Source organism: Juglans microcarpa x Juglans regia, chromosome 5S, assembly GCF_004785595.1.
Source record: "Juglans microcarpa x Juglans regia isolate MS1-56 chromosome 5S, Jm3101_v1.0, whole genome shotgun sequence".
Lineage (NCBI taxonomy): Eukaryota > Viridiplantae > Streptophyta > Magnoliopsida > Fagales > Juglandaceae > Juglans > Juglans microcarpa x Juglans regia.
Genome location: NC_054603.1, coordinates 2730109 through 2747031, shown reverse-complemented (window position 1 = coordinate 2747031; position 16923 = coordinate 2730109). Strand labels below are relative to the sequence as shown.

At 35.8% G+C, this 16923-nt stretch overlaps 1 protein-coding gene and 1 pseudogene across 1 annotated transcript; both read right to left on the bottom strand.

Moving 5' to 3' along the window:
- Positions 1-3288: 3288 nt before the first annotated feature.
- On the bottom strand, positions 3289-6597 carry LOC121268386 (annotated as a pseudogene).
- A 1887-nt stretch (positions 6598-8484) lies between these two features.
- Positions 8485-16607, bottom strand: LOC121268383 (probable galactinol--sucrose galactosyltransferase 2). The gene is given in 15 exon segments (XM_041172640.1): positions 8485-9042; positions 9131-9219; positions 9455-9672; positions 9758-9892; positions 10027-10094; positions 10178-10692; positions 10695-10729; positions 11430-11552; positions 12549-12656; positions 12765-12856; positions 13019-13067; positions 13280-13370; positions 14360-14607; positions 14954-15174; positions 16397-16607. Coding segments are annotated over 14 exon segments (2325 nt in total). The 5' UTR covers positions 15145-15174; positions 16397-16607; the 3' UTR covers positions 8485-8679.
- Between the last annotated feature and the right edge of the window lie 316 nt (positions 16608-16923).

Below are 16923 nucleotides of genomic sequence, written 5' to 3'. Positions count from 1 at the left end.
ATATTATCATATGATATATTAATTAATTGATAACATATATTATTTTATATTTTATATGGTGAATGGTGATATATCATATCAAAGTTACATAATTAATTAACGTATATAATTATTATATAAAATAATATATTATATATAAAAAGGAATTTAAAAATTTTATAGTTTGAATGTACTCGTTTAATTCTCAATGTTAAGACAAATTGTAATCTATTGTTTCATTCAAATATGGTAGTTGAGAAGGACGAAAATTAGATGACGTGGCAGGATCTTGAGAGCATGAGTATAAATGATAATAAAAACAAGGACCATGCTACAGTAACCATTAGGATTTTTCTTTCTTTTCTTTTTCATATATGTATTTTTCTTTCGGATGTATAAATATCCACATATTCATACAAGTTGACCAATTAGAAACTGGTCGTCGCTCTTGAGCGTGGGGAATAAAGTTCCCCGCGGGTCGCACATCTCTAGCCAGGACAAACCTAGTTGCGTACAGAGGAGTGAAGAAAGACAACAACAAAAACAAAAACAAAAACAAAACAAACTAGCTAGGCAAAGTCACGAGAAGAAAAAAACAACAACGACAATATTTATTTGGTTTCTCGGAGTCACAAAATTTCATGAAACAGAATGCACGTGATATTGTTGAGACATGTACTTGGGAAAAGAGATCAACGGATTCCGCTTGGTTTACATTATTACATAAACACATAGCAATTCCAAAATCTTTTGGAAAAAGCTATTTTGTCCATCAATTCACTACAATAAAATAAATTTTTGTGATCATTTAATTATAATGAAAAAATTATTTGTGATTAAAATAGACTCATTTTAACTATAAATAGTTATTTCGCTTGAATTAACTGATTATAAATAAGCAGTTTTCTTACAGTTATTTTTATCGCTCTACTTGACTGTTGGAGGAAAAAAAATTATTTTTATTTTTTACTTAATGATTAAGAAAGTGATTTTTAAGTGTATTGGTATTTTTTTTTTAAATATTTAAATATATTAAAAAATATGAATAAAAAAATGAAAAAAACAAACAAACAAACTCTTTCCTTCATTTTAGTTTGTGTTGCAGGAATGTTTCTTCAGTTTCTCCCATTTCTAACCTAATCATTCACAGTTTCATTATTGTTAAGCATAAGATAAGGCCGGTTTTATTGAGGAATAATATCATATTGTGTCTGTAAATAAGGTCATGTATATGTTTATAAAAAATGGATAATTCTCTCTTATAGAACTAATTTTATGAGACGAGTTAGGTTCAGAAATTTCTTCAAGTTTAGTACACAACATTTTCCTTTTTCTATCCCAATCCCCTCCATTCTGCATAATCTATATATTTCTGTCTCCCTACTTTCTAATTCAGTACTTCCTTTTAGTACTATTTAAGCCACTCATTTTCACATGTGCAGTACATCCTTTTTCTGATTACTAATCACGTGTACATGTTGCTGAAATCACGTATTTGGACTCTCTTTTTCTGCTTCTTCAATATTATAAAGAAACCATGGCAAAAGATCAGATAGAGAAACATTAGCTCACACTCATGGTCATGGTTGTGTTCTTGGGGACTCTACAAGTAGGGCTACATGATCCGCAGCCTCCACTAGTAGGGGCACCAACGACAGAGGTGGAGCCAAAACACTACACGAACAGATCAATCGAGACGCTGTTGGTAGTTCTAGCAGCGATCACGATTGTGGGTGTCATAGCAGGCATCGTTGCTCGGCTGTGCGGTGGACGGCATTTCGGAAGAAACGGGGAGAACGACATAGAAGGATGGGTAGAAAGGAGGTGTAGGAGCTGCATCGATGGTGGAGTTCCAGCTGCAGCCCCTCTAGAGGAGGCAAAACCAACCTAGCAGAAGAAGCAAAAAAATGAAGGTGGAGATTATGGCTGAAATCCAACATGTGAGTGCTCCTATTCCCAGCTTATCACAGAGCTTTAGCTCAGTGAAGACAAGGCATGCATCATCTAGCTAGCTAGCATGCATTATATTATTAATTTTTTTACTATAATTAGCAAAATGATGTATGTCCCTTACAACTCATGATCATTGCTTTCCACATGAAGTGGGTTTTGATCAGTCTTCCTTTTTTCCTGGATGAGAGTTTCATTTTTCCTTTTTGTTACGGGATAAGTGTCCAGCTAGCTCCACTAATGCATAATTTCTTTCCTTATGTAGCTAAATTTCAGCATTTTATGAACAGATTGTGGCCAACAACGCGAGCATTTGTCGGAGTTGTAATTCTGATCCTTTGCTAACGTACTTGAATAACGATAATAAACAATAAAAAAGATGAATCAAAGGACAAGAGAGATCGAATTAATTAATTGTGAGATTATATTATAAACTTTTTAGATGTAGAAAGTAGAAGGCCGATGTAAAAGGTGGTTCCCTAGTACGTACCATGTATTTAAATCCCTACACTTATTCTGGTTTATTCTACATTAACTCTTAAGAGAAATAATAGTTGTAGTCATGAATAAGCGTCGTACAATCACTTTTAAAAAAATAAATAAATACGAGACTCATATAAAAAGTAATATTTTTTTAATAATAGACTCTACTCTTTTTCAAAAGTATTGTCACAAAAGGAAAAAGATATATATTCTATATAGCAATGCTGATTTTTTATTTTAAATTTTATCATTTTTATTATACGTGTTGTGTTGATGTGATAAATTTTAAGTGATCGATCGTTCTCATAAATTAACCAGTTTATACATAAATAGTAGCCACGAACAACATCATGGCACGTAGCCATTGTCAATAAAATGATAAAATATAAAACTGAAAATGACAATATATATATAGATTATAAATGGCAAGTCAGTGTGATCATATTGTACAATAATGGCTGCTTTCTTGAGGGCACCGTGGGGATACAATTCCTTTGTCAGCCAATTTCACGTTACGGCAGAGAGCTTTTGCTATTTTCCCTCCACCACCTTCCAAGTTAATATTTTGCAACAAAACCCAAAGCTCTTGCTGCAATCGAATTTAATGGCCACATCAGAAGTGCTTGTCCCCTGAATGTTCTCATAAATCACATTTTCTACTTGAACAGCTGAGTGCTGCATGCATGCGATAATTAAATCATACATATATATATATATATATATATGTATGTATGTACGTATGTTAGATATATATTTCTTGTTGCTAGCTGTATATACATACATGATGATGTGGACTTGTGGGACAAAGACATGATCGATCTTTAATTACCTGTTCTTTGCATGCTTGGTCTTGGTCACAGTAGTTTTGGTCTATTATTATTGGGTTAGTCACATTATGCATTTCAACGTTCTGGAATTTGATGTTGCTTGCACTTCCTGACCCCTCCCTGATCAATGTTAAGACAAATTAATTAATTAGATGCATGGACTCATGATTGAATGTAAAGCTAGCTATTATATAATTAATTATAAACAAATTAAAAGACTAGCATGCATATATCAAGTACGTACGACCTGCCATGTCTTGATCCTCACTCCATTTGTGGTTCCAGAAAGCTTAGCTCGATCCACGAATATTTCTGATACATGAGCTTCCGAATTTCCAGAGCCCAAGCTTCCGATACTGATCATCATGATGATCAGATGGTCAAAATAATATTAGGACATATATAATTAATTGATTGATATCATGGAAGTAGTACTGGCCAAGCAAGTTATTCATGTACAGTATAGAATTTGAAACCTGATTCCATGACCTGGTCCACAGGCTATGTTCGTGGCTCGCACCTTTCGGGATCCACTTACAATAGAAATACAATCATCACCTTCTCAAACATATATAAGAAATATTAATGATGATCAATGAATCAAATTATATATATAAGTACGTACTGACGTGCAATATGAATGGCTTTAATTACTCCAATTTAATTACTATATTAATTTAGTCATATATATATATATATATATATACACACACACACATGCATACCTGTTCGTATAACACAGCTTGATATGTGGATGTTTTGAGTACGTGTAACATGAATTCCATCTGTGTTGGGGCTTTTCTCTGGAGAAGTTACAATCAGATAGGAAGCTCGAACGTTCATGCATTTTTCAAAAGAAACATGAATTTGTTGCGCGTTTTGGATCTTCAGGTTCTTCACAATCAAATTTGTGCATTGATTGAAGGTTATTGCCTGCCAATTACGAAGATCGATCAATGAAGGAAATAATTTTAGTGGTTTACTCATGTATATGGTTTACTCATCTATTATTTAAAATATGACACATTAGTCAGTATAACAAACAATATTTATTAGTCAATATTGCATGTATTAATAATGTAACGCTAGCTAGCTAGCTGCTCAAGAATCAAGACATATATATATATATATATATATATATATCAAAAAGAATTTCCCCAATAAATAAAGGAGGAAAAAAACATACCGTTGGTGCATTCTTGCAAGGCTGCCACATGCAATGAAATATGAATAGGAATCTTCATCAGCACTTTTGATTGGGGCAAAGAATTAGGAATTACTTGATGAAAACATAAATATAATTATTGGGTTCCTAATATATACACACACACACATGACACACACACACATATATATATATATATATTTACACACTAGAGAATGGCCCTGGGTGCATTAGCCCTGGGCCGGATGCACCTGACATAATGATTTAAATAATAATAAAAAGTGAAAAAGTCAGTAGCTTATTTGTTTGAGAAAAGAAAATACAATATTAAAGAAAGATAAAAAAAAATTAAGACTAAAAAAAATCTTAACTTCAACAAAGTATGAATATTGGTTTACATCTATATTAGATTATCTATTTACTCTATATATAATAATAAAATATTATTACTTTTTTATTTTTAAAAAATGAAACAAAAAGAAAGGAAAATGAGTAAATTGTCAGAACAAAAATGACATGAAAAATAGACGTCAATTCATGTGCGTCGCGAGGCTATTAAGGACATTTTGGTAAAACATGCATGATCCTTCATTAAATTCTACAAGGGAGCCATAGGTCAAATGATCAGGAGTTTTAAAGACATTTTGGTAAAACAGGACTTAACGAATTTAACAAAAAAAAAAAAAAGTTAATGGAAAAACAACAAAAGTTACTATTCATAGTTAGATAATTATTTATTGTAACAAAGTAGATATATAGCTAGCAGCTAGCTAGCTTGGCATGCATACCAGAGTTTTATTGATTTTGCATGAGTTTTGCCACCACATTTTCCCATTGCCATATCGATGGTTCCACCACCTTCGACGAATAAATTTTCAACTCTCTCAATCAGCAACCAGTGCCTGCCATCTTGGCTGTAGTCTGATTGATCCTCAGATGCTTCTACGGTTCCAGAAATCTGGCAATTTTAATATATATATATATATATATAATTATTACTCATATAATATTGATATATACTTCTTGAAATCTTTGAAAAATAGATTAATTTATGATGTCTGATATATACATGATATTATATAATATATATATATATATATATAAATATATATATACCTGCATAGTAAGATCAGATTTGCAAGGACCTGAGAATCTGATTGGCTTAAGACCATATTTTTTATGAGGCACCACCAGAACAACAACTCCTTCAGATGATGATGAGCACGCTACCTCCCAAGCCTTCTTAAATGCCTGAAATTATATATAAGCTAGATTAACCATGGACGTTATATCTAAAGAAAGTTCCCATATATAGAAAGGAAGATCAGGATCATGATAGTTAATTTGCATGCAGAATATGCATATAAATATATTTCAAATTAATATTTTTTATAAGATTTTGATGTAGGCATATATGCTTACATCAAAATCTTACAGTTAATTAGTGTCACTTTATAAAAAAGTAGTCCATTAATTTAAAAGAAAAGTGATCAGAAATATATATTCATGTGTATATATGTATAAATACTTGTTAGATTAGCATTAGACGGCTTGCACGACTGCCAATTATATTGTGTATTCATGTGCTCAAAGCATCACGTACGTGATTGGTCGTAGTCCAATAAAAGGAATCACTAAAAGACAGCTTGAAGGAAAGACCATCGTACGTAATTCAAGCAAATTAAATATACAATAATTATTTGTATTTTTAGGGTTCTTAATTATATATAAATCTAATTAGATGAGTACGTACCTCTGTGTCGTCATGATGAGTACCATCATCATCACCTTGAGCTCCATTAATAAAATCGTTCACATTAATTACTGTTTTAACCGACGAAGAAATGCTATCCACTCTACGATCAAGCCTCTTCAAACTCATGAGGACATCATGAGTTATTTCCTCGATCAAGTCCTCCTTAAACTCGTCGTTCAAAATGGTACTGATCATGAAGTTATACGAAGGATATGCTTGAGAATCATACCCATGATGAGATTGATCATGATCATGAGGACCATAAGGACCAAGTAGGTGACGATCGTCTTCCAGTAGTTCCTGCGAAGCGCTGCTATAACATGAAATATTATTATTGAAAGAGATCATCATCATCATGATAAACAAAAATGGGAGCAGATGATGGTCATGTCTTTGTTGCCCCATTATTAATTCGCCTTTAACTTGTGTGTGGAAGAGGAAAGATACTCCAAAGCGCAAGGAATTATCTCGATGAGAATCATGAGATGGTTATGGCTTGGTATTGAAGTGAGAAGCACGTCACGATCATATGATCAGCTTTTGTATTCATTACATATGTGTTATAAAAAATATATATATATATATATATATATATATACACGCGTGCGAACGGCCTCAGGTGCATTAACTCCGGAGTGCAACTGACATAATGATTTAAATGAAAAAAATGTGAAAAAGTCAGTAGCTTTTTTATCTGAAAAAAGAAAATATATACAAGGTTAAAGAAAGACAAAAAATAAAGATTAAAAAAATCTAAATTTCAACAAAATACGAATATTGACCTGCATCCATATTGGATTATCTATTTACTTTCTATATAATAATAAAATATTATTTAATTTTTTATTTCAAAAAATTGAAACAAAAAGAAAGGAAAATGAGTATACTGTCAAAATAAAAAGGACATGAAAAAGAGACGTCAATTCATATGCGTCGTAGGACTATTAAGGACCTTTTGATAAAACATAATCCTTCATTAAATTCTACAAGACAGCTACAAGTCAAATAGTTAAAAGTTTTAAAAATTTTTTAATAAAACAGGACTTAATAAAAAAATAAGAAAAGTTAATAAAAAAATAATAAAAATTATTATTTATAATTAGATAGGCAGTTATTATAATAGAATAGCTAGAGAGAGACGATTTATATAGGTTCCTGTGATCTACATGAAAAATGTTCGATCCAGGTACGATTTGAGATGAAACGATATCTAATTGGGCATTCAGATTCTGAATTTTGCTAGCTCCAACGCATGCCGTTATAACTTGCATGCATGCATTGATCAGATGAATATTCTAACCTTTTCAGGTGATAATTCCAAGATTTTGGATAGCTAGTAGTACCACTGGATCACTTTAGCATTATCTGAAATATTGCAAGTAGATACACATGCCATGCAAGTAGATACACATGCCATGCAAGTGGCCATTAAAGTCTACACATCTTCGCTGGTCAAACTAGCCATTGACAACCCATGGGCTGACTTCCTGATCATCTGGCCAGGATACAAAGCCCATGTGGAGAGACGCAGATTAGTGATTAACATTTTTGTGTTGAGAACTCGCTGCTTGGGTTGAGAGGCATTTAGCCACAAGGATTACACGAAAATAAATTATAAATTAATGTAACTTGATTTGATACATCAAATTATAAAAATTATTTTTATTATAAAATAAATCTAAAAAGTATCATGAATTCACGCCAATTTGTGAATTTACTTTTATATAATCTCTTTATCTTTGTAGCAGTTCTATATAAGCATCATCTACACTGACAAACAATTTGGAGTGCTAAATCACACTCCAAAGAGTGCATGAAGTTCATCGTTAAAAAAATAAATTTTTTTTTTTTTTTATATAGATCTCATATTTATCTATTTTTTTCATTGAGAGTAAGAACATTTTTTTTAACTATGAGTGCTTCCTAATCCCCTGCAAACATTATTCGTGTTGTAGTTTTTTGTTTTGTTTTCATTTTACATGGTGTAAATAAGCATCAAGAAACTAGAAATTTACAAGCACTGATTATTAACTAGTTCATCACAAAAGTTTATTCTTTGAGCACTCCACTAACCCTGGACATGTGTCTGGTTGTTTTTCCCTTGTTCCTTCTGTTTAGTACCAACTGTATCAGTAGCTACAAGTTTGATCCCATGAGTTTTGAAAGACGGAGCCAGGCCATGGAATCAGTGTTTCAGCCTTTAGGAAAGCAACATGAATGCATGCAATTAGACAACTTGTAGATACAAATATGACTAGCTATATATCTTCAGGTTTCATACTGTCAATCATTGCTGAGAGCTCTCAACCAGCTTGTAATGGAGATTTGGGATAAGCATTTTTATTAAAAGAGAAACGGACTACGAATATAGTTCGTCCGAGTTATTCCAATGCAAAGGCTTTTACCCTCACTCCCTATCTCTGCAGTACATACAGACCATCAGAACATGTGCCAACTCCATCCTCTCTCCCTAATAGTGGGATGGTTCTAGTTGACAAATATCATAGCATTTGAACTACTTAAACTTGGATCTCTAGAGGCCATCTGTACATCTCTTTTTCTGGGATTGGGATGTTAAAGGTTACCAAGCCAATCGCAGAATCATAGTTGAAATCAGTCTCAGCATTTCCCACTGTGCACTTCAATGGACGCTGGGAAGAGTAAGCACCGAACCGTCCACATCCCCTGACTTTGAGGGCAATTGTTGCAGTTGGAGATCGATTCTCACCAAGAGAAGTGGTCAGTTCTGAGGAAACTTCACCAACAAAGAGCTCGGGTTTCCTGTCCGAAGCTACATGGATCTCTACCTGCTCCAGAGCACCGCCAGTGTTGAACATGTCAAGCAGGCCTATTGGCGCAAATGAAATGCTGGATGTGATTTCCTGTATCACAGAGAATCGGAATATTCAGTATTTTTTGGGAAGGCTGAGGAAAAAAGAAAAACTAGAAAGGGTGTTCACAAAGGCTCACCTTAAGAGGACAGAAGTGGTAAAGTTCATACTGGAGAACTTTCAGTGTCACTGGCAGTGAAGCACCTTTTGGCAAGCGAATCACGTCTCCTAAAATTCAGGATGTAGAGTTGGTTAGAACTTTTCAGAAACGAGTATTGTAAAATAGAATTTTACCAAGAGCTCCTCATTTTGAAAAGATATATGAGCCCAATTTGCTTTTCCCATTGACTTTAAGTTTTGTTATGCTATGCTATCATGCATCAACTTGCTCTCCATGGCGCCTATGGGTCTATTTTTCTTCAGAGACACCAGTCAAAAATAGTTGCCTCAAAGATGAAATTACCTGATCCATATGCATAAACTACTGTCTCCCCATTCCAATTGGCACCAGCAGCCTGATCCATGAGTTCAACATCAGCAACCTGGACAGAACAAGTGAGTGTACCGGGAGATGCATCATGGATGCGAGTCTTCTTTTCAATCTTGCACCATCCTGCACCTTGACAGTTGAACACACCTACTACTCCAGAGCATTTGTTCATGTTCCATACTTTGAGCAAGCTGCCAAAAAAATGTTTAGATGAGTACTTTTGGTGAATCTCTATATGTTGGCTCAATGCAATGGTGACGGAAAAGAGTAATAAACCTGGTTCCATCTCTAGCTGGATCAGAAAAGAGACAGTCACGGGTGGGTCTACCAGGTAGCTGAGCACGGAGAACTGAACCATCAGGGAGGACCAGTTTCTTCAGAAGTTCAAAGTTGTGATTGCCAGGCTTATCACTATGAAAAATAAGTAAAGAGCCTTGGATTAAAAACTTCTTATGATCATATGTTATAAACAACACAAAAGTATTTCCCATTACAATTATCACTTTTTTATTTTCATGTATAGACCACAAATTCATGTGCAATACCTAACATATATTGGGCATCCACCAATTGCACGAGCAGCACCATGATAATCCGCTGCTGGGTGTAGACTCTGCAAACATCAGCTTAAACCAATCAGGGCCCAGGCTTGAAAAACAAGCAATTAAAGGCAGAAAATGATTTATTTTTACTTACATGGAACATATCCCAGTCAGGTTGCATAAATTCCCCGAGGAAGAGCGAGTTGTAAGCAACAGAGGAAATATGGATAGTGTGGGAAGCAGGGTCCCGAGGGTAAAAGTCATCAGAAGCTCTCACAACAGCAGTCTGCTTGGCACTATACATCCCATCTGTGTTGTGACACATGCAAGCAATGCATCCATTCTCAGGGAAGTTCCGAGCAATTGAGGCCTCTAGGGCCTGGACGTAGCTACGTGTAAGAGAAACCCTTCCACCATGGCCAGCACCCATAGTCTCAATAATGTTCTGCACATCAACTTTTACTCCGTCTACTCCACACGAAGCCAAGTATGCATGAAGCTCATTATAGAAGTTGAAAACCTTCTTCGGATGCACCAGGCCCAGACCATGAACAGACAAGCTGTCCATGACTATGTCTGGTTGGTTGCCTAGTACACCAGGGGACTGCACTGGGTACGCAAGAGCAGTCTCATAGTGCTCCAAACCAGCAGCCGCTGGTTTCACTCCACCCAGTAACCAGCTAGAGCATGCCAGACATACACATATCTGCACAAACAAACAACAGAAATTACACTCATGACATGAGTAAAGTACCCTATTTCCTAGGAATGTTCTTTCCTTACTAAAGGAATAAAAGCAAATCCAACCTCACTGTACTTTTTGGTCCATTAAAACACTCATCTTCAAAGTTCTCGAATGAAATACACTACAGGGATTGAACCACTTTTTGAACAATATTATACTTCAAAAATATTTAACTCTTTCCTCCTTGCCTGGACAGATATTCTGTTCTAAACTACCTGTGTAGGAATAGTTACTGGTTATTTAACTCCAGTCATAGAAATAAGTAAATTTCTCCTCTAGTGTCCAGACTCCAGAGTATGACCGCAAGTTTTAGAATTAATTAAAGCTATAGCATACTGAGAAGCCATGAAATAGAAGATGTATAATGCACATCTTTTCAAATATAGAAGATGTATATAACTTTTCAAATCTCCTCAATCACTGGGGGTTAATTGGAAGAAAATCAAATATTTTTATGAGTGGCTATAATGCGCAATGAGACGCTTAGAAAACTGCAAATTACTGCTGCTAAATTAACCAATCTATCTAAGATTGTAGCAAGTAGAGCAAGTAGATTTTGGCCAGGCCATTTAGGAGAATGGTTTGCAGCTCTGATCTGTTTTCCGGGATGGTACATATGTGATATGCAACAATACTAACAGAAGATCATGGTATCACTTACTTGACGTTGTGATGTTGCTTGGATTCATCTACAACTTGCTTCAAGCCTGAGACCTGGTCCTTGTTCTGGCCATTCTTTTGAAATTTTGTATTCTCTTTTATTCCTGTCAGCCTGCTAGCAAACCTGCATCAAAAAAATTATTCAATGAATCAATAACTAACCGCTTTGATCAGGACAAAAAATCCAAGAGGGAAAAATGGATGCAAAAGAAAAATGACAATAGATCCAACTTATACTATACTATGTTATGCATAAGCAGACAGAAAAAAGACCGAGCCAATGCCAAAGTTCTACAAAAAATTGCAGCCTTTAGGTAGGGTGAGCAAAAATGGATGCAAAATAAGAATGACAATAGATTCAACTTATACTATACTGCGTTATGCACATGCAGACAGAAAAAAGACCGGGCAAATGCCAAATTTCTACAAAAAATTTTAGCCTTTAGGTAGGGTGCTCAAGTTATGAATATGTTCAGGACATACTGATTAAAATAGTTGCCTCTCAGGACTCATAACAGTGCATGTACCAAAGCTAGACCCTTCTGTCAGCTTCTGCTTAGAAAGATTGGGATTACTAAACCCTCATCCATGCCACTCCACATCTCCACCCACGGGCTGAAGCTATCATCTATCCACAAGTGGAAAACATTGGCCACAGGAAAATGAACCCCTTGATACCTATTGGGTTAAAACTCTCTGGTTCTTTGGTTACGCTTCACAATTCTAGTTGGTGGTCTAAAATGGGGTTCATATGTAGAAATTATACTGGCTGTCTCGAGAAGCCCAACATCGAGAAGCCCAACAGAGATCAACATAAAACTGATTACTGTCAAATCTTTATAATGAATTTTCTTGTGCCAGCTTAATAGCACCTCCAATTGAAAAACAAGGAGTCTCAAAACAAATAAAACGGCAACCCAATGCTTCACAGCTCTCCTATACTACATGACACTGACAAGAAAATTACTAAAATGAAGGGAAAAATTACCCAATATGGAGAGTCCTTGTTGGGAAAAAACAAGAAAGAAAAGTAATCATGTTATATGCCACTTCACTCAAAGTGTGCATGCATTGGGGGGAGAGAGAGAGAGAGAGAGAGAGAGAGAGAGAGGGATCTTACTGCGCTCCTTCTTGTACAACAGTATTAGAATCCTTGGATTTATTTTCAATCTGTTGCCAACCATCATCTATAATTAGGAATTTTGGAGGCGCCCCTCCCTCGGATAAGCTGCAATTGTTCCAGGGTACAACTCAGTGACTTAACATTCTATGCTTGTTATTTTTGAACTTTCAAAAACAAGTGTGGCAAAGAAAAAGCTCCTCTGCACTGAATTACCTTTTAAGCCCTTCTACAACACCCTCAGCAGTGACATCAGTATAGAAAGCATCCCATGTGCACCAGCCAAACCAGTCGAGAAAAGAAGGCAACTGCATAGAATCAGCGCAAGATTATCAAGAGATTCATCCTGACATATCTTATAATTAACGGATCAACTTGCTTTTCATTCGAACTTTTATTTTCAATAATTTCTGCACTCGTTAAGTTTTGCGTTATATCAATTGACCATAAATAAACAGAGGTGTAATTACCTTTTTCTTCTCACGATGAAGAAAAGTTTGCATGTGTTTTTCTAGAGCCCTGTTTTAAAGAACAACTAAGGAGTCATGATTCATTCTCTAGAAAGTAGGAATAAAAAAGATTGTCCTAATCCAAGATCCTTCTGATATTGTTAACAACAGAAAAGCTGAAAAACAATTAGCTTTCAGTATATTTTTGACATGATGCAAAAGGAAAGAAATCGATCTAAATGCAGGAGAAGAAAATCAGTCAAGGGAACTTAAAGGACTCACTTCACAGCCTGGGTGATAACTTCAAAGGGATTAGTTCCAGCATGCATGTAGACAAGGTGAAGGCCTTGACTTGTCTCAACAGCACTATCTCCTGCAAAACCAAATCACACACCACAAAAAACAAGTCGTTTCCATTCTTTCGACTACTTTTTCTTCCCCAAATGCTATAAACTCCATTAATTGATTCATTTGAATCATAGAGTCATTCAGTTTCTCCAGCCGGATTGTGTTTGCATTAGTGTCAGCTCCACCCACATATGACTGAATATAAGCAATTTTCCAGGTTAGACATGTTGGCAATCTGAATATAAGATTTCTTTCTAAGTTAATGTCGACACTCATATAATAAAGAGTAAAGTGAGATACACAGTTTTTAAGCGTGTAAATGTTATGATACCGAGGGTTAAAAGTTTAAATTAAATTAGTATCTAACAGTTTTTAGAAGATTGTTGAATCAATAGATGAGTTTTTAACAATTGATATCATAATAGAAATCTTATCACGGGCTCAAGTCACAGAGGGAACAATATAGATGAGTGAAGCTGGCCAAAATTAATATCTGACAGTCTTATGATCGAAACCTGTCTCTAATATCAATGGTTAAAAACTCAACTATTGAAGATCACTTCTAATATAATCCATTATTATTCTTATTTCATTACGATAACATAATATTATTAATCAATTTTATTATGATAACCTAACATTTTTATGATCATTAATTGCAAAATGTGTCAGTCTGCTACTCTGCTCACATTTCTCACGTCATTTGCACCGAAAATAAGTAAATATGATTAGTAAGAGGCAACCCAAGATTGTTTGGGTGGGGGGACCCATACCAAGACTAGTCGGAGTGGACCAGTCACATCCCACTACATATACAGTCCACGTCAGATAGATAACAGCAAGCTAGAATATGCATTATTCTCAGCTCCACCCCACATATGACTGGTTTGTCTTCTTTATTGGCAGCGGGATGGGACTCGATAACGGAAGATATGGCCTTAAAAAATAATGGTATGACGGGAAAGGTGTGTAGTGCCTACACCAGATACTTTTTGATGGCCATGATCTACTCACCACTTTCAAGGCAAATCTCTATCTCATTATTGTCGTTGCCTTGCAGAACAGCACGGAACTGGCCTTCAAGGAGCGGGAGGAAGACAGTGTAGATGGTTGGGGTGTCATCTCCGTTGCCTCCCTCATTGTCGTCTTTGCTCTCTACAAGCATGAATTGGGTCTCCAGAGGAACATCTCTCCCAGATGTCCCCATTCTTTGAGTCATCCACCACAGCTTGAACCGGAAACAACACATGAATCGAAGACCCCTGCCACACAAATCAGTTTGAAATTTGTAATGCTTCAAATTTTAACCAATATTCATCTAAGTAACTAGAATCCAGATGAGGAAAAGTGCGCATATGCTCAAAAACTTGGGAGTTAAAATGAATCATGGCATTGCATAAAATTAATATAAAATAAAGTAATATCAAATTGATATTATGAATTTAACAAACCGTTCTATTTCATTTCATTTTGCATTGAATTATTATATCATTATATGCTAGCAGAGTTGACAGCAAGTATTCAGATCAATAGCAGCAGACGATTTATTCTACTCATAAAATCCATGAATGCATCATAGTGGATTATCAATGAAGGAATAGAACTTACTCTAAAACACCTATGGGAAACACATGGAGGCTTTTGCTATTGGAAGCCGTGGCACCAATGAAAGCACCAGCGACAAGCCCCAAACCTGAACCTGGAGTCAGCACAATGTTATCAGGCACTCCAGTTAATATGGTCTTTCCCTGAACCACAAGGTTCCCATCGTTGATGGAGATCTTCGGTGTGACCGTCATTTTTGAGCTGCTTAAGTACTACTGTCCCACCATATATAACATCATCAGTGAATGAAACTGCTAACATAGCATAAAACCAAAGAAAACAGACAGAAATGCCACGAGCTCGATCAAACAAAGAAGCTGAACTAATATCACGATTAAACGACATCATAATTTTTTTTCTTTCTCAACATTGAGGTATAATAACAATAAAAGAGACGAGAAATTGTCGAACGGAGATTATATATAGTATGAACCTGGGGGCTCGTAATTCCTACGGAAGCTTATCGGTATACTCGGATATTTTATAATGTAGAAACTACACCATTTAAGTAAAAGAAAATTGAATTAAAAAATTCCTGCTTCGTCTAAATTAGTAAATACACCGTTCTTTTTCCTACTATTTCCGAAAAAAGTCCAAATTTTTGCTATCGTTTCTTTTTTTCTTTTTTAGGTTCGCGCTGAAGCTACAACTAACAAACAGAAAGGGAAAATGATTTTTGAACAGGGCATCGGTGGACCACAGCTTTCTTTTTCGGCTTTCAACTTTAAACTTTTGCTCAAAACAACGAATGATACTGAAACGTTAGAAGATATACTTTTCAATGAACTTGAAGGTTGTGATTTTTGTCTCCTTTAGTTCTTCTTCGTTTTTCGGATAGGAAGTTCTAGAGAGACAAAGATGACGATCAGAATTTCAAAGGACTATATTTACAAGTTCCGCTAATTATGCAGAACTTCGAGTATAGACACTGTTGGATTAATTGATCTATTCAATGGGGATTATTCGATATAAGTTGTTTGTGATCGTCCGGTCGACGTGATCTGCGAGAAAATGGGGGCAAAGAACTGCGGATCTAGTCAAGGGGATATCTTTAACAGACAGTTATTGAAGAAGCCTAGCTAATCCCCACCAGAAAGTGCACATCTATGTAATAACTACAAGAACCTTGCAAGCACGAGTATTAATTCATCTCCTAAACGCTTCGGAGTTCAAATTCCTTCAGAGACAGAACCGAAAGCTCACTAACGCAGAGTCCAAAACAAAATCAAAGATAATCGCAGAAAACTAACGACGAAACTCAACGATCAGCAATAACTCCCAGTATCATCTCATTTCTCATACGAACGCCCCTCAACTTCAACGAAAGGGTTCGAAAATCATCGGCCACCGCAGCGCTACGGCTCGAATACCACAAAACAGCATGACATGAAGTACAAAATTTAAATTTACTCAAACAGTTCACCTAATAGCTCCTCTAAAACTCACCAGGTAGATCCCTCGCCGCCGCGTCGAAACTCTACCCTCTTAGCCGCTCAGAATGCGCTTTTTTCTAAGAGAGAGAGAAAGAGAATTCAAAAGAAAGAACACCTGAGCTTGTAATGCTCTCTGAAGGAACGAAGAGCACCGAAGCAGCACCCGGTAAATACGCTGTTTTGCTCACGAGTCACGACTCGACGAGTGAATGAGGTGACGAGTAAAAGCGGAAGAGATCGGTTTATATAGTATGTCGAGCGTTAAACCTCGTGCATGTTCTGGGGTACTCGATCTTTCCAGATCCTGACACCTGGAGTCAAGGCTCCTGATTGGGGTTCTATCTGTTCAATCACTGTAAAAATACGGGTAGGATATTTGTGTTTCTTTGTCGTTTATTTAAACAAACCCATGAGCACCGTGCAGGATGGTTCTAACTTCTACATAGAAAGCCAGCCGGGGGGCCTTGAAAGTTACTTGTTTTTCATGTTCTTTCACGGTTTTACTCGCTCCTCTGCAAATTGAACATGCTGATTTTAATT